The sequence below is a fragment of the Carassius carassius genome, chromosome 27, assembly GCF_963082965.1.
Source record: "Carassius carassius chromosome 27, fCarCar2.1, whole genome shotgun sequence".
Lineage (NCBI taxonomy): Eukaryota > Metazoa > Chordata > Actinopteri > Cypriniformes > Cyprinidae > Carassius > Carassius carassius.
The window spans coordinates 2,185,039-2,212,200 of record NC_081781.1 but is presented as its reverse complement, the minus strand read 5'-3'; the positions used below and the strand labels follow the sequence as shown (position 1 = coordinate 2,212,200).

Sequence of the window (27,162 nt, the reverse complement as noted above, 5' to 3'; positions counted from 1 at the left end):
AGAAACATTTTTCTTTCCTGGAAAATGTTTGCTAGATTTAAAGATAACTATAACCCTAATTTAACCTAACCCAACCTAACCTTCAGCTTCCTTCAATGAGCCAGTCATCCCAAATGATTCATTTCATCTTCCAAAATGAGTTTTACAGTCATTTGAGAACCATTTTAAGTTTCTACAATACCACAGAACAACCTTTGTAGGTACCATGCTTCTTCAGAAAACCATCAACAGTACGTACTCATGAGCCAATGTTGATCCGAAGAACCTCAACATCAAGGACCTTTTTAATTTCAAAGAACCATGTAGCAAATCAAGAGCCCTGTACAGTGACAAATAGCTCTTGAAGACTGAACCACTGAAGAATAATTAAGAACAGTGATCCCTTTTTGTGACTATCTAATGACTACTTGATAATTTTATCCATTTTATTGCTGCACGATCACGGGACCTATCAAAGCAGTGCGACGCAGGACAACACTTGATGTGCAGGTAGAGACTCACGTGTGGGGGATGCAGGAAAATAATTAGGGTGTGCTCACACTAGGCAATCTTAACCCCAAAAGCCTTGTTTTTTTTTGACTAGTGTGATCGCTCCATTTAGCAGTCTCTGAAGAGGTGGGCCAGATCAGTGAGTGTGAGTGATAACCGCGCCGGAGTGCAGATCTTCTGATCCGTGCTGAATGATTGCATGAATATTTCTGAGCAGCAGAAGCAATAGATGTGTAAAGCAATATATTTTGAGAGGGCCATGTGTTACCGTGTCCCATACAACTCAAAATAATAAATCACAAAGTTAACAAAACAATGCACTCCACTGTGTTGAGCGAGAGCGCTTCTCTGCTGTTTTCACGTACTACTGTAAACTTCTTATTTCCCATTTATGAATTCATGTTTACGAGCTTGAGGCATTCTTTTCTGTTAAAAATAACAGTGGACAGTGGTTTGTGAATGCTGATGCTTAGCCTTAATAATTTGATCAGGAGCATCGATCCCTCCTGTGACCCATGATTTGTCTGTATGTGTATTCTGCGCCAGTGATAATAATAATAAAAAAAAAATTATTGGCATTAATCAACTCAATCAACTCATTATTGGCGATAATCACGAGTTAACTTGCCCAACCCTAATTTTATCATTTAATTAATTCATCAACTTACATACTCAAGCAGTTCTTCACAAACTCCTGATTTAGAAAACATGAGGTTACTACAATAACAGCTAAAACAGATTTACGTACCATCAGTGGTCTCCACTCCCACAAGTGGTTCTCCATCGCCTCTGTCATACGACGCTAACACAGACACCTGGTAGCGTGTTTCAGTGGTGAGGTTCTCCAACAGCGTGCTGGTCACATCCCCGGACACCGTCTTCTCCCCAGACTCTTCGGAGAACAGAGACCTCCAGCGAACACGATACTGCCTCACTCTTCCTGGAGCGGCTGTCCATGATACCATGAAGCTGGTGTCCTTCACATCACTTGTTATCAAGTCTCTCGGTGAGCCCACCTCTGCATGCAGCACACAAAATTACCTTTAATATATTGCAATTATGGGTAGAAATATTAGAAACTGGGTGGTGTGGTGTAGGGAAAGCTCAGGATCAAAGCTGAAAGTCTTACTCTCAGAAAAAGATATTTAAACAAGAAAAAAAAGCTGTATTTCAGCAGAATCACCCTGGGCCATAATCCGATATATTTCTAGAAGCAGATGGACCATTTCTCATGATGTCTCTCTGGTGTCAATGGTGCAGGTGTGTCAGGACTGCAATAAGCACTAATTCATTCAGGTGAAACTACACTTAACAGCCGGTCATAAAGTCTAAAGTCAACACACACACGCACACATCACAAAACCCACCACAGAGTCTCAAATGCACTCTACTTAAGGATTTTAAGACAGGCTCCTCGTTGCATACTTCTTCACATAATTTACATCACATTATGAAATACTTTTACTTAAATGATGTGACAGTGTCTCAGGGAGACTGATGTACCATCAGATAGACAGTATGATCACCAGGCATTTCTAGTGATGTAAGGACAGATTGAAGATAGACTAATGGAGCCACTTTAAATCTTGTTCCTGGAAACATTTTGGTTTAATACTTTTAATTGAATATAGTGAAATGATTAATACTATAAATACTCTAAACATTACATAATATTATAGTTTTTTTATATTATTTATATTATTTTTTATATTATTTATATTATATTAGTTTTTTATATTATAGTCATTTTGAATGCTATTATTCTTGTATTAACCATTTTAATTTTAATGAACATTTTAGTAATATTGTTCTGTGCTTCTGTCATTTTTATTAATTATAGTTTTTTTAAATATTAAAATTATTATACTATTTAATGTCTATACAGTTTTAATTCATTTTTATTTCAGTTTCAGTTTTAGTTTCATTTAGTTATTTATCAAGTTAAAGTAAATTTAAATTAAAAATGAGGCTTTGGCTGTCAAGGTTATAGTTTAAATGATAATAAATGGTATTGCAGTAAATATTTATTTTATTTTAAGAAACAAAATTTTTTATGGTATTAGTTTTAGTTAACTATAATAACCTTGTTTTGGAGCTTGAAAGTCCTTAATCTCCTTGAAACTCATGCAGGTTTGGAAATGACATGAGGGTCTATATATTATAATATTTATAATTGACTTATCGGAAAGCCCCGCCCCCTTAATTATTGTTGCTCACTCGGCCAAACAGAGTTGCTACAGTCTTGCAATAACAGCTGTCAAAATAAAAACCTTGTCCCAAGATGTTTTTGATCAATTTTGGACACAGAAGGACCACCTCTCGTCGTAGAGCATTCAAGTGGGACTTAAATATGCAATGGAGGGATAGAATATTTAGAAAAACAGATCACAATGCAAACAGGAGAAGCCCTTATATTACGGTCATTACGATCACAATCACAACATCCTGGATCAATACTGTTCATGTACTGCAGTGTAGGATTAAATTAATGTATTGTACATTTAAACAGTTTCATATGGAGAGGCGCTGAAATTGGGCCGTTTATGTGTTTTTGGCCTACACTGTACATGATGTGAGAGCAATTTGCTATTTAGGTTTGTACGTTAGCATGGACTCACTAACTCTAACAATAGATAGTTTTAGCCAGATATACCTTGCTGAAGCACAAGATGACATTAAAGTTTTGCTTGAGCAGATCAAAACTGTAACTTAATTAGAGTATGCCAACCATAAAATGAACATTTTGAACAAATGTCCGAATTCCGTTCCCCGCGCAACTGATACTTGGCTGTCATTGGCTCATCTGCGTTCGAGGGGAGGGGCTTACCGATAGGTCAATTGAGAACAGTTTTTTGTTTTTTTTTACAATGAAAGAAATTTTTATTTTATTTATTTTATTTTATTTTTTTAATATATTTTTCGGGAATGCTTGCCAACCTGCTTTTTTCCAAAACAAGGCAAATCCCGACAAAACCACCATAAACTACCCATCTCAGATGTCTGATACCTTCCTAAATCCCCAATCATTCTACATCTTTCTATCCTTGTCTTTTCCCCCACTCCTGTTCGGTCTCATCCTTGCCTGACATGAATATAAGTCCTAACAATTTTCACAAATTGGAAAAAGTGCATCTCGTTGAACTATGTGTCTTCTAACATCTTTGCTCAACATGTAACATTCATATGCATTTTCTCTGCAGCCCGACAGCAGGATTTTATTTGACTCTGCCTTTAAAAGAGCCTTGAAATTCAAATGATCTTTTATATCCATTTAAAGATGCAATTCCATTCAAAAAGCCAATCTGGCATCCTGTGCTTCTCCGAAATCCAAAACCGAGACAGACCATACACATGCAGTAAATTTTCTGCAGTGTTTTTGAAGTTTAACCTCATGTCAATCACAGGTGGTGGGAGAACTTTCGATTGTCCCCTTCATCTGTGCTTTACGTACATCTCCGGGGGTCACGGACCGGACAGCGAGGCCAGCTTGAACGCATTAGGCACTCTGACAGATGGCAAACAGGAAGGACAATCCTCCTCTGAGGATACCCCGGTACTGGAGTACAAAGTCACTTTTTGGCCCGTTTGTATCTAGCTGATTGAGTCTTTATTTTAAATGAATATCTGTATGTAACACTATAATATTCTGCTATGTAATCTGTCTCGCTTCGATTGGCCAGGTGCTACTATAACGAGAATATAATACAAATAAGACCCCTCTGGAAATCATCTCATCTAAAGTACAAGGCAGGTAATGTGTTCCACATGTGCGCCCCTTTGAGTTTACATTATGATAACTCCTCACATCTCCTGATTCTCCTTTGTTTATATGCAGATGGAAACCCTTTTGATTCCTTTTTCAATCTTCTGTAAGATGGTGAAAAAAACAGCTGATTTCACTTTCACGGTTTTCACTCAGCTACGTCATAGACACACATTTTTAGAGCAACAGATTCAGCAGATACAAGACTGTCACTTTGCATACGACCAATTATCTCGCATAAACTGTATGTTTTTTGTTTAAAAGGTAACTGTAGAACTACAGTGGGTTGCAAATCCCTTTAAACACTGATTTTATACAGTATCTCACAGAAGTGAGTACACCTTTAGTGTGTGGTGTGCCATGATGTGACAAAGACAGCACACCACACACGAGCAGATTTTCAACCAGAGTCTCGACTGTGAACACAGGAAATCTCGCAAAATCTCGCTAGACTTCAGAAAAAGCATGGTGGATAATATGCAGGAAGAAATTGCAATGATAGTGTTTGGAATGATTTTATACATGACACGTTGTATAAACATTCGTGCTGTTGCCACAAATCAATAAGCTGATCCTCTATCTCTGCTGTCCACATTAATTTCACTTTGTGCTGCACTATGACTGCTTCCATCTTCCATCATCTCGCTTTCTGATTGGATATTGTTTCGTTTCACGTGATAATCTCCAGAGCGTGCGCACGTTTGTCCTCGGGGTTCCCCCAACACATCAGGATTTCTGATCATAGATATTAAACATGTTGATTATTTACGTTTTGCGATTGGGGCGGCTCCGACGTTCTTCCGATCAGGTTTGGATACTTTTAACACACCTCACACAAAGGGACAATCTGATAAGATAATCTGTAGAACAATCAAGATAATCGGGACATAGCTAGGATTGTCGGAAGGGGGGAAATCGGCCCAAAATCGGCCTGATTATCTTTTGGTGCGTACCCAGCATAAGTGAAAATGTCAAAATCTTGTGGCTCGTTAGTGTTACAAGGTCTCAGGTGTGAATGGGGAGCGGGTATGTTAAATTTGGTGTTATCGCTCTCACTCTCTCATACTGGTCACTGGAAGGTCAACATGGACAAAGAATCTCATGGCAAAGAACTCTCTGAGGATCTGAAATAAAGAATTGTTGCTCTACATAAAGTCACTAAGGCATAGTCCATAAGAAGATTGCCAAGACCCTGAAACTGAGCTGCAGCACGGTGGCCAAGACCATACAGAGGTTTAACAGGGCAGGTTACACTCAGAACAGGCCTTGCCATGGTTGACCAAAGAAGCTGAGTGCACGTGCACTCTTGAATCTTGAATCTTTATCTTACTATCACTCTCTGTTTTTTAAAGTGATAAAATATAACTTAATTCACACCATATTTCTGATATTATCGATCAATCTTATCAGATTAATTTTGATCGTTCACTTTTTATTATATCCGTGAGTGCAGTACACATGCAAAGCGTTAGCACTCGTTAGCTTGTCATTAGCGTTTTCATTCGAACCTATCGCCGTTTTCTTTTCTCCTCTTTCTCTCGCTCCAGTTTTACACAAGTTCATCAAACAACAGCAGTAAGAATATTTCATCAAGCACGGTGAGTAATGGCTTCTCCTGCTATTGTTATTTGCACCTCTTGCCACATGTACAGTTTATCTAACTCTGTCGCAGATGAGGGATTCACATGTGATAAATGCAGGGAAATAGTTAGGCTGACAGAGAAGATTTCAGAATTAGAGACACGCATCCAAACTTTAATTGAGGACAGTAAGAATGTTAGGGCTCTAGATACGGCTTTGGATGTATCAGGGATTCCTGTACATTGTTCGGTTCCGGCAACAGAGCCCCTGCAGCAGGGCAACTGGGTGACAGTGAGGCAGCGTAGTCGTGGGTCAAAACACCGCTCTTCTGTTCCGATCAAAACATTGAACAGGTTCTCCCCACTCAGTGATGCACCCACTGAGAAACCTCATGAAAGTGCTCTAGTTATTGGTGATTCTATTGTACGGAATGTGAATATAGAGACACCAGCCACCATAGTCAAATGTTTACCGGGAGCCAGAGCACCTGACCTTGGCAAATTTAAAAGTGCTGGTCCGCTACGTTCTCAAAACTCAATTTGATAATACCTAGAATATCAAAATCAACTGCGGGCGGCAGATCCTTTTCCTATTTGGCGCCTAAACTCTGGAATAACATACCTAACATTGTTCGGGAGGCAGACACACTCTTGCAGTTTAAATCTAGATTAAAGACCCATCTCTTTAACCTGGCTTACACATAACATACTAATATGCTTTTAATATCCAAATCCGTTAAAGGATTTTTAGGCTGCATTAATTAGGTAAACCGGAACCCGGGAACACTTCCCATGTACTTGCTACATCATTAGAAGAATGGCATCTACGCTAATATTTGTCTGTTTTTCTCTTATTCCGAGGTCACCGTAGCCACCAGATCCAGTCTGTATCCAGATCAGAGGGTCACTGCAGTCACCCGGATCCAGTACGTATTCAGACCAGATGGTGGATCAGCACCTAGAAAGGACCTCTACTGCCCTGAAAGACAGCGGAGACCGGGACAACTAGAGCCCCAGATACAGATCCCCTGTAAAGATCTTGTCTAAGAGGACGACAGGAAACAGATGATTCTTCTGCACAATCTGACTTTGCTGCAGCCTGGAATTGAACTACTGGTTTCGTCTGGTCAGAGGAGAAATGGCCCCCCAACTGAGCCTGGTTTCTCCCAAGGTTTTTTTCTCCATTCTGTCACCGATGGAGTTTCGCTTCCTTGCCGCTGTCGCCTCTGGCTTGCTTAGTTGGTCACTTCATCTACAGCGATATCGTTGACTTGATTGCAAATAAATGCACAGACACTATTTAACTGAACAGAGATGACATCACTGAATTCAATGATGAACTGCCTTTAAAGGATCACTTCACCCATTTGCATTTAGCTTTGTATTGTTAGAAACCCAGTCATATATTATAATGATCATGGATTTTTCCTTTGTTTTTCCCTGAGATGGGAGAAATAAGGATTTAATTGTTTTACTTCCTGCTTATTATGACGTAAAAATCGTCATTTTGCGTCATAATAAGCAGGAAGTCAAAATTCATTGAAAAGTGTAGAGACTACAGACACTAGCTTATTATTATTCCAGGGGGTGGGACCCACTCACCCTACAGGCCTATTACAGATCAGTGGGTGGGACTAAACTTACAGAAACGAAAATGAAAATCCGCCATCTTGTTTGGAAGCTATGTAGCTAAGCTAACAAGCGCTTATGGAGTCAGATTTACGAGAATGGCTGGAGGAACAACTCATGATATGGAAGAAGAGGATTTTCAAAGTCTGTTGCTCGAAACAGATGTTCGTGGCTATCTATACGAGCCACAATATAGCTCAGAGGAGGAACAGGAGGCGGCGGCTGCAGCCGAGGCCGGAGACCTGCCTGTCGCGTCCGAGGAGCCCGGGCGTGCTCGAGCTGGTGCGGACTGGTGGTGCCTGTGCTCTCGTTGTGCGCCTACGGACACAGAGCTCGAGTCCGTCTGCTGAAAGAATTTGAAAGATGCCAATTTCTCCTCGAAGAAATGTCTGAGGCAGACAAGGACACGGATGTTTGCGTTGTGAACCATCCTAGTTTCGCCCCGCATATGGACAGAGGCGTCCTGGAGACATATTTCAGAATTCCGAAGGTAAACTGGAAACGCCAGCCGAAGCCTGCAGGGACAAATGGACGTCTAACTGTAAAATAAGTGTTTCAATTTAATTTATTATTCATTTCGTGAAATGTATACAATTTCTTCAAGCATTATTATCACGAAATGATTCCCGGTTAATAAGTTACGTAACGTCAACTGTAAACTGTTTGTGCAGTACCTTTTTTAATGCACAAAAAGCTTACTGTGGCATTGTTTACTACTGTGGCACGTAAATACCATACATCGCTAACTGTGTCCTCAATGTCTTGTAGACAATATCGCCTAACAGCCTAACAGCAGTGTTCTGGATTAGTGGGAGTGGCTTGTGGAGCTGTGCAAATGTGTTTCATTGTGGGAGTTGTGGTTTTCCATACAAATGAGCCCTAAAGTTACTTTCTGTAATAACTCGGTCAAAAAGGCACCAAATTCGAAAGTTTTAATAGATTTTGACTACATATATGACCCACTTTCAATGAAGATCAATGTTCCCACGGGTGAAATGCTCCTTTAACTATCATTTTGCATTATTGACACACTGTTTTCCTAATGGATGTTGTTCAGTTGCTTTGACGCAATGTATTTTGTTTAAAGCGCTATATAAATAAAGGTGACGTGCTCAGCATCATATCCAAAGGTTGTGTTTGGGAATAGACGTATGAGTGCTCCAGAGGTTGAAGGGGTGGGGTGTCAGCCTGTCAGTTCTCAGACCATACACAGCACACTGCATCATATCAGTCTACATAGCTGTCATCCCAGAAGGAAGACTCTTCTAAAGATGATGCACAAGAAAGCCCACAAACTAATTGCTGAAGACAAGCAGACTAAGGACATGGATTACTGGAACCATGTCCAGTGGTCTGATGGGTGAGCGTGATTTCACCAAATACAACATGTTCCTGGATCAACATACTTGTTGATCCTGGAACAACATTCCAATCAACCAATCAGAACTGAGATATAACTTTTCAGGAAATATCTTTTTTAGGCTTACAATCAGGGTTAGGTGCTTCTACACCATTGTTAATCAGCTATCATTACCACTGATTTTAGGAATAAATTATGGGTAGGGTTAGGTTTAGGGGTACGGATAGGTTAAGTGTATATTTTGGGATAATAATGTTGATCCAGGATTATCAAAAGACGTTGATCCAGGAACATGTCTTACTTGTCAAAATCACGGCAACTGGTCTGATGAGACCAAGATAAACTTATTTGGTTCAGAAGGTGTCAAGCGTGTGTGGCGGCAACCAGGTGAGGAGTACAAAGACAAGTGTGTCTTGCCTACAGTTAAGCAAGGTGGTGGGAGTGTCATGGTCTGTGGCTGCATGAGTGCTGCCGGCACTGGGGAGCTAAAGTTCATTGAGGGAACCATGAATGCCAACATGTATTGTGACCTACTGAAGCAGAGCATGATCCCCTCCCGCAGGGCAGTATTCCAACATGATAACGACCCCAAACCAACCTCCAAAACGACAACTGCCTTGCTAAAGAAGCTGAGGGTAAAGGTGATGGACTCGCCAAGCATGTCTCCAGACCTAAACCCTGTTGAGCATCTGTGGGGCATCCTCAAATGGAAGGTAATAGTGTCATAATTTCAGTGTTAAAAACTTTAGTGTTAAAAGATATAATAAAATGTTTACACAAATGTATGGGGTGTACTCACTTCTGTTAGATACTGTAACAATTCTTCATGTCAGTGTAGCTTTAAAACAACAGAAAAAACATTTAAGTAAGAAATATGGGAACTATTTTAGCGTCACGTAGCATTTCCCTTTTTTAAACAGAAAGCCTCAAGGTATTCTTAGCGATTTGCTGCAAATCATCCTTTTTAAAAGTAATTGAATAAACCTGTTGAAGACTCGCTGCACACAGACAGGTCAATGATTAGCTAAGACAGCATGAATTATTGCAAAATGTACGTAGAATCTGGGATTGTAGACCTTCTCTACTCTACAAATGGACACGCTAAGTCACAAACTGGACCAGAGTAACACACACCTGCATTAGATTGGGGACAGAACGGAAATCTTTAATGCTCCTCCTCATGCATATCCTCTTGAGGATGCAAAGGAAGGAACAGACATGTCTGATATGCCTTTGTTCCAGAACTACGTAGTTCCTGCATTACGTAACTATCTGCATTAAAGAGCTTCATTTAGTCCAGCTCCTACACAAACCACAACATGGTCCACAAAAGACACAAACCACAACATGGTCCACCCAGGCCAAATCTCTATCCTACCAAAAACAAACTAAGCTATTCTAATTTAAAGAATCTTTCACCCAAAAGTTCTGACATCATTCACACCCTTGTGTTCTTACAAACTAATAAATCTTGCCACAAAAGACAAAAAAGCACCACTTAGGCAATATATCCCAAGTCTTCAGAAGCTGATCTGTTTCAGTCACATGGATTTTCTGCTCATCTGCTATATTTATGACCCTCAGCAGGGTAAAGTAATGGCAGTGAATACAAAAACATATGAGCAATGATATCAAGAAAAGGTGTTAATCATTTCATTTGAGCAATACAAGGTTCACAAGGCTGAGTTATAGCTTCAGAAAAAAAAATTTGGTCACTATATGTTTTCATTAAAAAGTGATCTTGACAGCCCAGAGTACTTCTTTTAAGCTCAATGATGACAAAATGTAGATTTTTAGGTAAACTATTTTTTAAGGCAAGCTTTTTGCCTTAGTTTTTCATCATTTAAAGCCATTACTTAACTACTTCTGGGCTCTGATCTTTGGACCTCAAATATGACACTGAAGGTTCAGTGACATAAGATTACCGGAATTCAGTGATTTAAGAACCTGGGCAAGCTTTTGTCTTGGTAATTTCATTTGCAGATACTGTAGCCATGTTGCTGTAGTTTAAGATTTGGTCCTCTGAAACCCCAAAAGACTTGTGAGCTGTTTATCTGGGCTGAAAGAAAGAAGGAGCAGTATAATCGCTCAGCTCTGTTCAACCTATTTGTTTATCCTTTCTGACAGGGGCTGAGGATGTTAAAATGCCCCTAGTCTTTCCAAGGCTGCACTTTGTCAACTGATCCAAAATAATGTACTCAAATCTTGCACTCAAAGGGAGTTCGATGGGTGCCTTTTGCATTTACAAAATACAGTATATAATTACAATTCCACATTCAATCATGTTTCTTGGGAAGAAATGAGATATGTCTGGGATAAATTCTCTGGTACTCAGAAGCCTTAGTGCTAATGTCATTTTGCACATGCATTTATCCAAAGTAGCATACAGGAGATTGGGGTTAAAGGAATAGTAACTGTAAAGTTCCTGATTTTATCCTAACATATTGCATCATTTACTAATGATCACCAATGCAAATAAATGGGGGCTTGGCAAAAAGAAAAGCAATGCACATGAGATCCTTTGCTCTCTCGTTTGTTTGGGACCAGCAACCTTCCAGTTACGAGCCCTGAGCTTTTAACATTGCATCACACCACCCCACAAAATGGGCTATGTCCTCAAGATAACATAATGTGTGTTTCTTAGCCGTACCTTCTAATGTGGTTCCTTTGCCTTGCAGTGGCTCGCCTAACCCAGAGGAGTAGCGTGCCCTCACGGCCAGCTGGTACTCTGTGCCTGGCTGGAGATTCTTTAGAAAGGCTACTGTGGTGTCCCCCTTAACCGCCACTTCCTTCATCTCATCACCTTCTGTTTGCTGGTAGAACACGCGATACTGAGTGACTCTTCCTGTCGCAGCAGCCCAGGATAGCCTCATGGACGACACAGTCTCATCAGAAACAAGCAGATCTCTCGGCGAGCCACGTTCTATCAGATATAAGAAGAGAAAGCAGTTAAAAACAAAGTTAACCCAATGTTCCCTCCTTCAATGTAAGGCTGTGAATACATGAGCAATGTTTCTTGGGCCTTTTCCCATTGAGAATGGGTTTAATTCAATTTATATTTGGATATTATAGATCGGTCATGGGCTCTGTGTCTCACTTGGTTACCCATTGACAGCAACATTTACTAAAGTTGCCCAGAGTATCATCAGCCTAAGTCTAACGTTGCTTTTAAGTGGTTTTATCATACACCAGGTGAAAAATATCACGTATGATCATTACATGAATGCGATCAAATTTTGTGTCCTTTGAAAGCGGTACAACTAAGAAACTGATGAAGAAAGATTTAGAAATTAATTTATTGACTGAAACAGAGACAATGCAGAGATAAAACTAATTTTAACACAGGTGTCGTATGTCATGACTTGGGATTTGTCTTTTGCAGATTATAAGTGTGGACAGACTGCAGCTGCATCGCTGTAGGCAGCTATTACCATGCACCTGGCTCATGCTTAGACACTAACTACTCTCAGACTTGATGAAAAACCCCAAGGTTTTGCCTAACCAAACAGATATTTTTCGCCAACTCAACGAAATAAATTCTGGGAAACTTCTCAGAGAGTTTTTGTCCAAATCAAATTTTCCATTCACTTAAGGTGTTTGGCTGCTCAACCAATCACTGTATAAGTTTACACCATTTGTCTGATATAAAAAAGCGTGGGAAACAACCAATTAAAATGCAAGAATGAATGGGCTTCCCTCTTAAACAAATGCAAATCTAGCTAACTGTGACTACTAGTCTAACAATTCAAGAACATTTTACAAGACTTGCATGAATGTAAAAAAAAATAAAAATATCTGAACTGGCACTTTCTCACTTAAAATTGTGAGAAAATTCCAGTAAAAGGAATTCATAATCTCATGGCATCCTGCCCTCAAACGGACATAGTATTTTGGAGGGGAAGTGTGTAAGTTGTTCCAATCACCTTCTTTGGTCGTTCCCTCAATCTGCATCTGAGGGCCAACGCCTGATGGGTATTCAGCTGCCACAGAGACACGGTAGGTAGTAACTGGGTAAAGTTGCTGCAGAACAATGGTAGTATCAGGGCCATCTGTTGCAGTTTCTAGCAACCCACTATCTCCTTGGACCGGGACATATGTGAGTCTGTACCGCACCACTGGACCGGAAGCAGCCCCCCATGAGACACGGAAACTGCTTGTCATCTCTTCGGAAACTCTCAGGTTGATCACAGATCCTTGTTCTGCACAAATTGGAACATAAGGATCACAAAAAGGTTGCTGTTGTGACTTTTAAAGTGACGGTTAACTAAAAATTGCCAGGATATTATTAAAAATACTCAACATTCAGTTGTATAGAGTAAAGAAAGTCATCAAAAACAACATTTGGATAAACTATTAATTTAAAAGTATCAAAAGGAATGTCAATAGTAGTTAGCTTAGCTTAGCTGACTTTTATAGAAAACAGACAATCACCTTCTAGTGTGGTCTCAAAGTCCGATATAGGAAAGCTTTCTCCCTTCTGATATTGGGCATAAACCTTGACCTCATACTTTGTGACTGGAGTAAGGTGATGTAAGACAGTCGTAGTGGTGTCTCCCGGCACAGAAACAGAGATGTAGCCTTCCTCTGTATCAGCGTCAGGCCTGTATTGCACCAGATAGGACTGCACATCCACAGCATCAGTTACCCAAGATGCTCGGAAACTCCTGGAGGTCACCTCTGAGAAGGTCAGAGACCTGGGTGCAATCAGACCTAGAAGAAAGAGAAGAATCGAAATATATGAGGCTCCTCCCTTTGATTAACCAAAAGGACACATCCCTGTTTATTGCCAAAAAATGTTAACAGTGCAGTTACAGGATCAGGCAGAATGTGTTATCTAATTTTTGATAAGTTGCCTGGTTTCCAACACCAAGATATGGTATGACAAAATAAGATGAAACACACAGCACACAACTAGAAGAGCTTGACAGCTTCTGCTTATATTTTCATTGTTTAGAATTGAGTAGCTTGGACACTCTGTTAAATAAGTTCCACAAAAGAAAGAAAGAAAGAAAGAAAGAAAGAAAGAAAGAAAGAAAGAAAGAAAGAAAGAAAAAAAGAAAGAAAGAAAAAGAAAATCATGAGTTTGGAACAACATGAGATTGAGTAAATGATGACAGAATTTTTGGGGGGGGGGTCAGCTAACCCTTTAAACTTTAGTACAAATTGGTGCAAAACCAAAGTTCAAAATATATGGTTCCATGCACATTCAGACCCAGAGCCCAACAAATTTCACAGCAGTCAGTGGTAAAATTGGATACTACTTACTTCTTCTCTTGATGTTCAGAAGCTCTTGCTCAATTCTCAGACAGATGGACTGGGTTAGCTCGTTGGAAATCCTCTGGAAAGCATCGAAGTCCTCTACGGTGTACACATGGGTCTCCACTGGAGAATTAGCAATAGCCTCCAGCTCCGAGCGGACAGCATCTTTGACACCCACTGCGAAAATCTCTACATCCGTGTGCCTAAGCTTAGTCGCTGGGTCTTTAAAGGCATCAGAAGACTTCCCATCGGTGATCAGAATCATAACACGAGGTACGTTCGCACGAGCACCTCTGGTTGGAACAAAAGTTCTCTCTCTCACATACGTCATAGCTTTGCCGGTGTTTGTGGAGCCTCCACGGTAGGGGAAAGTTCTAACCGCTTTGACCACAGCGCTCAGATCATGATGGGTGTTCAGGTAGAACTCAGTGTGTGGGTCTCTGCTGTACTGGACCAAGCTGATTTGAACCTTGTCCGGCCCAATGTCAAAGGTGTTGACAAGGACTTCCAAGAAACCTCGAACTTTAGCAAAGTTTGTCAGTCCAATACTGTAGGAACCGTCAACTAGAAGAACGACGTCAGCTTGTACATCCACACCAAGAGAACATTCTAAAAGTAAAAAAAGTTGTGTGTTAAACAGATATTTATTCAATGGAATACAGTAGAAAGTTAAACAGTGCTGACTTTTCCTCACCTAGCGATACTTTTAAGGGCTGGGTTTTCTCCATCGCCATAACCGGCTCACTGGGTGACAGACCTTTGAGTGCAAACAAGCTGATCTCATACTCTGTATCAGGGGACAAATCTCTTACATTCACAGAGGTCTGAGTTGGCCCAACGTACAGCTCCTGACGTTTGCTGCCAGCCAACATGGGAACCATCTGCACCTTATATCCAGTCACCTCCCCTATAGATGCATCCCACGTCACCCGCATTGACTTAGACGCAACCTCTGTGACTTGCAAGTTTGATGCTGGCTCAATGGCTGCAAATAAACAAAAAGAGGGGTAGTGTTTAATGCTTGGGTTGTGTTTAATAAACCTGCTAAACAGATTTACAGTACTTATTGTTTGTTTACCTTCCTCGCCGCTAACCAGCGAGTTGAGTTGGTCATCCACACTGGTGCACACCTGTGTGATGAGCGATTTCTCCACAGCTTTGATCATGTCGAAATTTGGCACTGTGTACACATGAGTTCTGTAGGGTGTTGAAGACATTTGTTTCAGCTCTTCCTCATCTGCTTCTTTGATCCCTGAATAAAAATAATAAATATTGCATTATTTCTCAGAATTCCTTTCAAGGATTTCTTCTTTCTGGATGGATTTCTTTAGAGCTACCCAGTCCTGTGAGAATGCAGAAGAAATCCAGACCAGGCAGTGATGATTGATGAATGACCACATACCCAAAGTGAAGATTTCAACACCAGCATTCTTCAACCTCTTGGAATAACCCTCCACTGGGTCTTGAGATTTCCCATCTGTGATAACTACAGCAACTCTGGGGAATACCTTGCGAGCACCAGCGGCCTCCGTGAACATGTTTTTCAGCAGGTGGTCCAGGGCTTCACCTGCATAAAAATCATTAAAAAATCACTTAAACTTGAAACTCCCATCGTAACTTTGTTGTTCAGCAGCAATATTATTTGAAGGTTTCAGTGTGAATACATAAGAGTGCATTCAGTACCTGTCATGGTGTTGCCGCCCTTGTATGGTAGACTGTTAATGGCTCTGAGCAGCTCAGCTTTTTTGAAATACTGGTTGAGGTTAAACTCAGTTCTGGTGTCCGTGCTGTACTGAACCACACCCACTCTAGTCTTGTCCTCTCCGAGGTCAAACGCACTTGCCATGGCTGCTATGAAGCTGCGGATGAATTTAAAATTTTCCCGCCCAACACTCCAAGAGCCGTCCACCAGGAAGACAAGGTCAGCAATGGCACTTGGTAAGCATTCTGGGGGGGAAAAAAAGAGTTAGAATGTCAGAAGCTAAGAAACTTTTTGAAAAGGAGATGAACTTTTGAAAAGAAGCAAACTTTTGAAACATAAAACATTTAATAGATTTGCCAGACACATTTTGGCATAGAACTCTAAATTCCGACCTCTTTTTCTAATGCAGAGTAAGACCAAATCTCTTAGGAAATTTGGAATTTGTGGTTTGCATTTAACCCATCCAATTGCACACCGAAGTGTAGTGAAGAGTAGTGAATAAATATGCACACACACACACACACACACACCATGAACACACTCCTGGAGCAGTGGGCAGCCAATACTGTGGCACCTGGGGAGCAGTAGGGGGTTCAGTGCCTTGCACTGAAAGGTCTCTTGCAAGGTCTCACCTCAGTCATGGTATTGAGTGTGGAGAAAGCGCTAGATATTCACTCTCCCCACCTACAATCCCTGCCGGACCTGAGATTTGAACCCATGACCTTTGGGTTACAAGTCCAATTCTATATCCATTAGGCCACAACTGCCCCTTAGTTTAATAACACCATGTGGTTATGATGGATTTGTATGTCATTCAAATGTATGTGCTCATTGATATAGAATGCTTGAGTGTCAATCAAAACATACAATAATTTACACATAAAATTGAAGGGGAACATTCAGCATATCAGCACCACATTTATCTATTATGCAATATGCACTGGTAACAACTCATTCATTCATTGACAATTGGGTTGTATCTATTTGTAATGTTATCAGGCAAGTCGTTACTTGTCCTTCCCTCTCTCTTGAACTCCATAAATGAACTCCATTCCTCCACACAGTTTGGAAAAATTCCTCATCTTTTAATCATACTTGCCCTCAACCACAATTTGTGGAATCTGCTGCCCTTGAACGGACTGTGTCAGCTGCATCTTTGATCAGATGTTACCAGGCCTTTATGGCAAACAGGACAGGAAAGGAAAGGAAGTTGTTGACATATCATATCTTATGCGGTAATTAGATTCACTGATTTTCCACTTGTGACAGCAGAACGGAAGCACTGGAGCATTGAGACTGGGTTTTTTAGAGAGTTGTCTGCAGAAGGCATGCTAACTAACCATTATGGTATTCGGGGCGGGGGTGAGCCCCAGAGTGGTTGGATTTTCCACTTCTGCTTAATGTAGGAAAGGAAAAGTAAAGCTGTTCACCTTCATCTGGAGGACGAGGTCACAGAACTCTTGTAAAGAGCGGAGCTGTAATGCTTTCCGCTTTCTGCATTGCGAGAGTTTTTATTTCAAATCATGAGCAAAGGGGCCACTTATGAACTCTCACCCAAAAGCCATGCTGGAAACACTGGCTCAGTTTATCAAGTCTGGAAAAGTTAATGCTGACTAACAAGCTAAACTGTTATCAGGAGTCATAAATTTAGAAAGAAACAAAGACATATACACATTTGAGTACTGACTAATTTGGAAACTCCCAATAAAATGCAACAATCACATAGCAATGAAAAGAGCCTGGAGGTGTGTACTTACTGACTGCATCGGAGACCGGAGGTTTCCTGGTACCTCCTTCAAAACCACTCGATTGGACTAAAACAGAAACAATCAAACAAACAAAAAATCTATAAATATTGAAGAAAATGAATTCCGTCCATTAAAAGAGTTCCTTTTGGCCAATGAATTTCCATGTCTTCTCCACTCATTTTTAATTACTGTATAATGATATTTGACTATTTTATAGAGATTGCAATCACAGGAAACCATTTCTAATCAACTATATATATATATATATATATAGTTTAAAGTATATTTTTCCAAATATAAATATTGAAAATTCCTTGACAGTGGACAGTGTGAAACATCAACATAACACACTCAAGGAAAAACAATGGTTTGCCACTTACTTGTAATTTGACCAGAGATCGGAATACTCTCCTCCGATCCAGAATATGAAATTATCGTAACAACATAATCCACATCGGGGGTCAAATCTCTGATCGAGGTTTTGGTTGCGGTTGGAGGAAGTGTGAATTCCTTAACAGGCTCTTCTATAGGGAGAAGGGAACATTTACAATATTTAAGTGCCATATCATGATATACAATCTACAAACTTACTTTATAAGTAGATAAATCTAGTCTAGACACACAAGAGCTGGATTAAAGAAACATTAATGACTTCCCAAGACAAGCGATGAGTAACAGTCCATGTTAAATCATTTTTGAAGGGCACGCCAGAACAAATTTTCCAAAAGTTGCCTGTGGCAGTGAGTTAAAAGGTTACTTGTCGTTTACCAGATGTTTTCTTATCTTAATCAACATAGAGTACACTTACTACAGGGACAGTTCCCCTCGAGCAACCTGAGGTTAAGTGTTTGCTCAAGGGCACAATGGCAGTAGTTCATAAGACAACCATTGCAGGTCTGAACAACCCTTAAACTACACTCTTTTTTTGGTATGGACTGCCAACTTTTTCCAGAATCCAGTCCATCGCCAATTGGAAAAAATTTGTTCTGTCATTTATTTTCTCTTGTTGAATATAGAATTTCATTTTTGAAACATGTCACAGAAGTGAAATCGATTGCAAATGTTTCATGCTGTCGTTTCAATTTCAACATGTGCAGTGCTTTCACGTTTTCACTCACCTGTGTCCGATGTCACTACGACCCTTAAGCCCTCAATCCTTGACAACGGTTGCTTCCATATCATTTGTACTGTGTTTTCATTTAAAATCTTAAACCTCAAGTCTGACGGAGGCGTTACTGTGGAAAGAGGAGGTGATTCAAGTTATTTCCAAGAGACCATTCCAAAAGCTTTATTTATGAGAAGAGCACACAGGTTTATGGATGAAGTCCCAACAGTAAAGTTCACTGTTGGAGAAGGATTCAAGGCAACATGGAACAAAGTGGACGGCGGCCATTTTGGGTCAAAATGACATCTGTTTGAGCTGTCTGACCGAAGGGCCACTGACTACTCAAGCATAGACACATAAAGAGCTTTCCACAAAGACCTCAACGAAACATTACACGGGGGCTATAACTTGTGACGTGCATGCATTCATTGCAGTCAGTCCAACGCAGCCAGACAAGCTGTGTTGAACTGTCTGAATAGCTGTCGTCACAGACAGACAAGAAGTGTTGATTGTACAATGGACGTAAATGGACTTTTTGTGTGCAGTTGCATTAATGTAGTCACTTTCCATTGCAAACCACTTAAAAGGGTGCACAACGACAACCTTTAATGAAATATAAAGATAAAGGAAAGTGACAAACAAGTGAATATATAAACAAAAAGAGGTTATGTAACACGGGACGCACCAGTCTAGATGAACTAGAGGACTCATGCACTTGAACATGAAAAGTTGTCTGTAACAACTTGTGGGACTTAAAGGACTTCATGTACAAGACGCACACGTAGAGAACTTTGAAATATTTTAAAGTGATATTCTTGTGGTATTTTGTGTTGCATGGTGTTTGAAAGGTCAGTATCTGTGTGGAACATATAAATCGTATGCATGTTGGAATATCACAATAAAATATTTTGTGAAGCCATGGCTCTGGTCAAATTTTGACCAGGGCTTAAGCTTGACCGGGAACAGGTTCACCAAAATCAAGATTTACCAACCTGGCTGACCAGATGTCACAATCGGTTCCATTTCTGACTCCACATAGGTCCAACTCAACCGCTATCGCACACATCCACAATCAGACACACCACTCATTCATCACCCGTTCTTTTTGTTTTGTTTTTTTTACTTTTGGGTCCATCCAACCCAAACCAGATTTGGTGCAACCAAAATTCATCTGTTTTTAAACAATTCAAGCTCTTCGGGGCATCAATTAATAACATTTAGTTTGCTGTGCTGAGCATCTAATGATAACCATGTCGAATAAGAAAGGGAAAGTGTTTGTTAAGGTATCTGTCTCATTGTCATATTTTATATTAGTGGAACATGTTTAAACAAAGGCTTCGTTTTTTTTTCATATTTTTCCATAATGCAGCATTGAGAAGTAACAAAATTACTTTGTGCTCTAACTTTCCTAGGAGAGAGAAAGAAAAAAAGTGCTCATATTTTGTCTTTTTGTTTCCTAAGAGTGCAGAAAGCAGAGAAGGAAACTTGGCTCAACGTTATGTGTTTTTTTTTTCTTTTTCAAATAAAAGCTGTAAAATATTCCACTATACTCTCCACTAAACACTGGCGATGTGCGATTTAATGCCCTGCCATTTATTCAGTGATTTGAAATGGTTAAATCAAAAGTTTTACTGCCTTCAAGACTGTTCAAACCTACCAAGAGCTCAGTTACTGAAGCACATAAATACTAAAATACAGGAAAAAGTGTTTTAATAGAGGAAAAAGTTGAATGTGAATCTGTCTGGCTGAGATGTCTGGTATCCCGCAGCTGATCATGGGTCCTAAGCATAACGGAACATTTTTTAAACCAAATCCTATTCAATACTTAACCTTTTCTGTATTTGGCCTTAGACAGTATGTTCTACCCTAATTGAAAAACATTACAGTGGATATTTCTGAAGAATTAGTTGCTGGAAAACACAGTTAGGTGTAATTAAATATCCTGTGCTGTCATGCATTTCCATTTCCACTAGCATAAACACCACCAAATGATTTAAAAAATCTTTTAGGACTGTAAAGGCCCTCGATCAGTGTGAACAGAGACATTACATTACACATCGAAATGCACATTTATTCCCCTTATTGTGAATAAATGAATGTGAACATAAGCAGTTTTTCTATTATATTTTTGTTCATTTTTATGGACATATGAATGAAATGAAAATGAAACAATGAAAGGAAAATTTAAAATAATGAACACATCAAAACAGACAGATTGTTATTGTACAGTTAATATTTATATATTTTAAAATACTGATAATAGACTATGATCTAAACTGTTTTATTTTTAATTTACCAGTGTGAATAGGCAGAGATTTGTAGGCTTTTTATTTTTTATTTTTTGTACCTTGAGCTCTCACTGATGTCAGTACTGAGAGTGTCAGGAGAGCGGCTGCTGCCAAACGTGTGACCGACATCTTCACCCCAGTATCAGCAGAACATCAATGGATCTGAAAAATCAACCAAATTACACAAACACTTTGCTCATAAATCAATCAATCAAACAACAACAACAAAAAGACTATACACTCCACTCCAACACAGTTCACTGCAAGAGATCTCATTCAAATCTGATTTTAATTATGTTTTATTCAATATTCCAGCTGTTTCTCTGGTCAAAAGAGGAAAAATTGGTGTTCCATAGTCCAAATATTTGGGAAAATATCCATAAAACAAGGACACTAAGTAAAATAACTCACTGTGGGTCTTAGAAAAACCTTCCCTACAGAAAAACAATTATAAACTGCATATGCTGTATGTAATCTGCTGATTCATCTGTTTAAAGTCGGAAACTGTGAGTTCATAGACTGTATGCAATTGTCTGGAAATTTGCCTGATTTAAGATCCTACACATCAGGGGTGGGAAAATCTTTTCTGCAGGGTTCCTGCGCCCCCTGTTGTGCCTGGAAATATTCAGACTTCATATCCTGCTATTCTTGCTGAGAGCAGCTCAGCACTCTCCCTCTAAACTTTGGCAATGTGCTTGGTCTCTGTGTTACATATATTTTATGTTACTTTAAATAATTACCAGTGTAAGAACAAGCAGCTCACAAAATATGTGCACAATAGGTACATGTTGTTCACTAATATTACTCAATAATTAGTTTTCACCCTGTAAAACTAATTTAAAGCAGTGATGTGATGTACTTAATCTAAAAGTTATTTACTCAACATTTTCCAGTCATTATACATGACCCCACATTAATCGAGAGACTATATCTGCACTTTTAAAAAGGCATTTGTCACACTGCAGAGCCATTTTTCAATTCAACAAATAAAAACAAAACAAATAAAAAAGGTGAAAGGACAGGCAAAGTGTGAGTGAAACCTTTAACAACACACTGTGCCTTGGCTTTGGTGTTGTAATAGTGTAAGAATTCAAGTAAAGTTGAATGAAAAATCAAACATAAGTCTCAAAAACCTTGTCATATGGTGAATACAGGTTAAGTGGGACACTTTTTGATTATTTGTTATTGGCGTTATTTTAAAATAGGATGCCAGACAGACTTTAGCACATCACAGAAACCCTTAATCATGTTTATGTAAGATCTCCACCACACTAAACAGAGAAAGGAACTTTACCAGTGGTTCAGCTTTACCTGTATTATTTAAGCATGTGAATTAGGTAAATAAACATAAAAATGCTCAGCAAAGAAAGTCCTAGGGGGTTTATGAATCTTACAAATGGTTTAGATTTCCCAACAAAATTAAATTAATCTGTATCATCCTGGACACAGAGAGCACAATGACAGAGTGGTGGAAAAAATGAAATAGCCATACAAACGTTCATGGAAAAAAGTGATCAGAGCTGCTCAAAAATGGGTCAGTGTTCTCACATTCATCATTTCACATCACATCTATCTACTACGCCTCATATTTAAGAGAAATAACATCTTCATTCATAAATAAGTATTAATATGTTTTTAAATAAACGAAGAAAAAAAAACTCCACGTCAAGACTTACCAAACTCCCCAAAGTTTCCAAAAACCTTCAATACATCACAAAACTGGTGAATGAAGGTGGGAATCTCGCCCAAACGCAAAGGGCTTTCAAAGCTCTGTTCAGAAAGGCAAAGGTTCTCCGTGATGCTGCAGTGATGGAGATGGAAATGAAGAGGAGGGTCTGGTCACCCCACTGCTCGTGAAGGCTGTTCCCAAATGCACGGGATCTCAGAGTAGAACGTGCTTCTTAACAGGGGGCTGCTCCCGAACCCGGAGCTCTGACGTCACGCGCCTGTGTGATGGATGCGTTGGGATGCTGGAAAGTCGCGCATATTTTCGGCATTCCTGCAGCATGTCACTCATCAGTGTTTCGGGTTTCAGCGGGGATTAGGCTACTATGGAATACATACTGCTGACGACATTCAAAAGGAATCGCGAATTCGGGAATATTTATACAACGTTAGCTTTTGAGGATACATAGACGATGAAACAACTCAATTACAATGTTAGGGTGTTGTAAATAACTATTAACGTAATTAAACCATGATTTTTCAGTTTAGCGAACCTTTTCAAGTGAAAATCTGTCGGTCATTTTTAAAGCGCAATCTCTGAGGCGATTGGTCTCGTGCCGCAACAACAAAAAAAGGTTTTAAGGTGTTCCTAGCACAGTTAACCCAACCGACAAATTAACCAAAACAAAATATTACAATAACATTTTTTGTATACAATTTCGACATGAAATACACGTCTTCGTAAATAATTAACGTTAACGTTAAACTTGTTTACGTATCGTCCAACGCTCATAACGGAAGGCGCTCGAGCGGTTGACATATTAACATCCTCAAGTCAGCTTCGCTACTTTTCGGTTCGGACTTTTGTGTTTGGTTGAACTTGTTAAAAACATTTAAAGTCATTTTTTCCCCTCTGTGATATTGAAAAAAAAACAAGTGTATAGCCTGTTGCTGTGGGACTGGACCCGCTAATAATAAAAGATAATAATAATAATAATTCCAAAACATAGATATTAGCAATATTAGAAAATCTGCACACAAAAAACACCAGCATTAAACCATTTTTTGGGGTCCAAAAACGATATTTAAAGTTTTTTAAGTGACTTATTATTATTATTTATAGGAAATGTACCATTGCAGTACTGAGACTGTAGATCAGTTTTTCAACGAGGCATTTCCATTTATTTGAATATGTAGCCCTCTAGTGGTCAAGTCGGGTAACACAAAGCAGATAGAGATGTTCAACACAACATATTCATCGAAACGCTATTTCCACCACCCAAACTACACCACTGATCTCATTATCAAGTCATTAAAGAAGAATTTTCTGTTACCCATCTGATGAACCAGTATTTAGCCATTTAGAAACACATGGGTGCCAAAAGAGAGTCAGGGCAGAGTTCGATTTTTGATCTTTGATCATGAAATTTTATTAGTTAAGAGTTCAGGACTGTTTTTAATTCGATCATTATCTCATAATTCCCATTGTTAGAGAGAAACATCTAACGGAATGCTTGAACTTCTAATGCTCCTTACATATTGCTTGCAGAATTAATGATCTGTGCTTTATAGTTTTATAATTAGCATGCAATTATTTGCATGCATGTTCCAGCTTCATTTTTTATCGGGACACAAGGGACATATTGTTCGTAATGCATGGGATAAATTTCCCTATGAACTCAACTGTATAGACCACCAATGCTGAGCAGGCTATACTGAGCTCAAATGATCATTCGTTCCTGTAAAATTAAACCTCTAGCAGGGAAAAAATGTCTCTGATGTATACGCATGCATTTGGAAACTATTTCACATATGCCTTGAAAACACATTGTTTTCAAGTACAAAAAGGAAGTGAACATTGCTGTTTGTTTCTGGGAACCAATGAAGACATCCAAAAAACAGTATCAAAAACATGCTGCGCCTTGACTAAAAAACATCCTTCATCAATTAACAGCTGTTTGTTGTCTTCATATGCTTTATGAGAAGAATATTATCACATAATTAAAATAGTATTCACATGAGGGGCCTACAATCAGGAGACTAACAACTAAACCACATCAACAAATGTAATCTTAAAAAAACCTAATGCATACAGAAAATTGCTACTTTAGGATACACTGTGCATTAATTTTCTTTATGCAAAATGTAGATTTTTTTTTCGTTTTGATTTTGGGGGTCTTTCAAAAAGAAATTACACTTTGCATGAAGAAAATTAAAGTGCAATGAAAAAAAATTAAAAAAGTAAAATAATTTTCTTTTTCTCTCCTTTTAGTTTTTTTTTTTTTTTTTTACAAATCTTTTCATTGTCACCGAGTCAAGTAAAACAATCGGGATCTGTCTGATAGGCACAGTTTATTTAATTCAAATCACTTTGGTCCCTTTTACCTTTCACATTAAATACATATACTGTGTGAAGCGCTCATAAAGTCACATTCCCACAGAAATGAGGGTAGGAGCTGAAATCAGTCCTTCTTCTGAGGAAGAGCGGCCTTTACTAGCTCATATATGACAAATGCAGTTCCTAAAAAAAACAAAAGAAAGAAACACATGAATGATCAGCAATTACAGCTTACTATGTTTATTAACTCAAATAAATATCTGTGCTTGCTAAGGCATGTATTAAACACCAAGACAACCTGCGGTAACATACCTAGCACTGTGAGACCCATAGTTGCACGGTAAAGAACAGCATCACCGACTCCTCCCTTCAGATGAACTGGCATCCCATTAGCCTCCTAAACACAAAAATAAATCAACATTTTAATAAGCACAAGATCAAAAATACAAACAAATGTGTGAACAAGGAAATAATATGCCCTGAGCACAACATGTGCCTTTAGAGAGAATGCAGAAGATTAGTAAAGATATCAGGGGTCAAGAACATTAGCTTGTCATTTGATAGATTACAGGAAACACAATATATTACAGAAAAGAGACATCCATACCTGAAAGAGCTTCTGTTTGTCTGGCACCTTGTTGACCAGCTGTCTGCGGACGGTGCTGGAGATCTGCCGTCTGGAAACCTGCTGCAGAGTCTCATGGAGAACACAGATTCATATATATATATATGTACCTGTATGTGTGTGAGTAATGCACAAACAAATATCTTGCAATCTTGAAATTACCTGACAATTCTTTGATAGCATTAACTTTCAAATAATTACTTTCAAATAATACAGATTCACAGTGATATTTGCATTATTTATTTGCATTAAATAATTTAGAAAATGTTCCATCATTAATTAAATTTTTTTTTTTTTTTTAAATTGGAAAACTGTTCCAATTTTTAATTGATTAAAAATACAGTACAGGATAGATGGTAATACTGTGAAATATTATTAAAATTGAAAATAATCTTTTCTGTTTTTAATTAAGTTTAATATGTAATGCATTCCTGTGATCAAAGCGAATTTTCAGCATCATTCCTCCAGTCGTCAGTGTCACATGAAATCATTCTGATATGCTGATTTGTTGTCAGTAATCTTAAAAATAAACTGAGTAATATTGACAACAGCCAAGTCACGGACTTAACAATGACAAAAAAAAATGATCAAACAGAAAAGCCATATAATATACGTGAATCACAGAACCAATACCAAAATCACACTTGTTTTCCCCTTCTACGGTGTGAACCTTTATCTCCATTTACTACCATTTCGTGCACAAATGCCAATGTCATTCATTAGATCAAATGTTTGCATCAGCAAAACTCAAATGCATGATCTTTCTCTTTACTAACTTTCAATTAATTTATTTATTTTTGCTCAGTGATTTCGAATCAGTTGTTGTTTGGGTGACTTTTAGTGGACGTACAGTAAAAGTCAGTCGAATCAATTCACACAGACCAAATTCCAAACAGCAGTGTTTACTTATGAGAACAGAAAGAGGAAATATAAATCATATAAAACATTATTTTACAATTAACAGCCCTTAAATGAACATAAACACCTAAACAAAAAAAAAACACAAAAAACGGATATCTAGCCTATTTAACTTATTGAAACGTTCATCATGGTGATTTCATTGATTGTAGACGTGCAAAACGTCAAACTCCTCATGACTCCCGCGTCTCACTTCACTTCCCTCAAACACCGAGATTAATAACCGTAACATCTGATGTTTAACCAAAGCTAGCGCACGATGAATGATTTATAAAATACAATACATTATCAAACTTAAACCGAAACGGAACAGTTTAAATAATTACCAGAAAGTGTCGAAACATGACTGAAGTGTGAGTGACTGAAGTCACGAGACAGAGCGAAGAAAACCGAAGCAGCATAAAGAGAAATGTCTCCACCTGCTGTTCAGGAGAACAACTGCCCGGATGTTCCTAACGTTCCAGCTATATGGAGTCAATTTAACGCCGTATATATACGCAAAAAATGTACGTTTTGCAAAAGAAAATAAAGTTTTGCAAACGAAAATTAAAGTATTGAGGAAAATAAATGTGCTTTTTACAAACAAAAATTAAGAATTGCAAAACAAAAATGAAACAGCGCGAAAGCATTGATTTTGCAATAAATATTTTCAATGGTCATATCTATTAATTTATTTGCAACGCTGCTTTTATT

At 38.8% G+C, this 27,162-nt stretch overlaps 2 protein-coding genes across 6 annotated transcripts in view; both read right to left on the bottom strand.

The window, feature by feature from the left end:
- The window catches only part of col12a1b (collagen, type XII, alpha 1b), a 76,646-nt gene extending 53,280 nt beyond the window's left edge, over positions 1 to 23,366 (bottom strand). For 3 of the 4 annotated variants that reach the window (XM_059512088.1, XM_059512086.1, XM_059512087.1), the window contains exons 1-14: positions 22,600 to 23,366; positions 20,983 to 21,085; positions 18,649 to 18,765; positions 17,911 to 18,054; positions 17,540 to 17,596; positions 15,764 to 16,027; positions 15,483 to 15,647; positions 15,159 to 15,332; positions 14,775 to 15,065; positions 14,087 to 14,689; positions 13,253 to 13,531; positions 12,745 to 13,020; positions 11,472 to 11,744; positions 1,238 to 1,507 (exon numbers count right to left, since the gene is read on the bottom strand). In XM_059512088.1, the coding sequence (XP_059368071.1) occupies positions 1,238 to 1,507; positions 11,472 to 11,744; positions 12,745 to 13,020; positions 13,253 to 13,531; positions 14,087 to 14,689; positions 14,775 to 15,065; positions 15,159 to 15,332; positions 15,483 to 15,647; positions 15,764 to 16,027; positions 17,540 to 17,596; positions 17,911 to 18,054; positions 18,649 to 18,765; positions 20,983 to 21,052 (2,983 nt within the window). In that variant the 5' untranslated portion in view covers positions 21,053 to 21,085; positions 22,600 to 23,366. The remainder of the gene's footprint in view (positions 1 to 1,237; positions 1,508 to 11,471; positions 11,745 to 12,744; positions 13,021 to 13,252; positions 13,532 to 14,086; positions 14,690 to 14,774; positions 15,066 to 15,158; positions 15,333 to 15,482; positions 15,648 to 15,763; positions 16,028 to 17,539; positions 17,597 to 17,910; positions 18,055 to 18,648; positions 18,766 to 20,982; positions 21,086 to 22,599) is intronic. The other variant, XM_059512089.1, reaches the window with a different exon arrangement.
- A 1,555-nt stretch (positions 23,367 to 24,921) lies between these two features.
- LOC132107189 (cytochrome c oxidase subunit 7A2, mitochondrial) lies at positions 24,922 to 26,918 on the bottom strand. 2 transcript variants are annotated; one of them, XM_059513431.1, is made up of 4 exons: positions 26,796 to 26,918; positions 25,534 to 25,623; positions 25,239 to 25,323; positions 24,922 to 25,109 (listed from the first exon to the last, which is right to left on the bottom strand). In XM_059513431.1, the coding sequence occupies exons 1-4, from the start codon at positions 26,868 to 26,870 to the stop codon at positions 25,051 to 25,053; spliced, it is 309 nt and encodes a 102-aa protein (XP_059369414.1). In that variant the 5' UTR covers positions 26,871 to 26,918; the 3' UTR covers positions 24,922 to 25,050. The 2 variants fall into 2 exon arrangements, with proteins under 2 accessions (XP_059369414.1, XP_059369415.1); XM_059513432.1 differs by having other exon boundaries at positions 25,534 to 25,614; positions 26,796 to 26,874.
- Between the last annotated feature and the right edge of the window lie 244 nt (positions 26,919 to 27,162).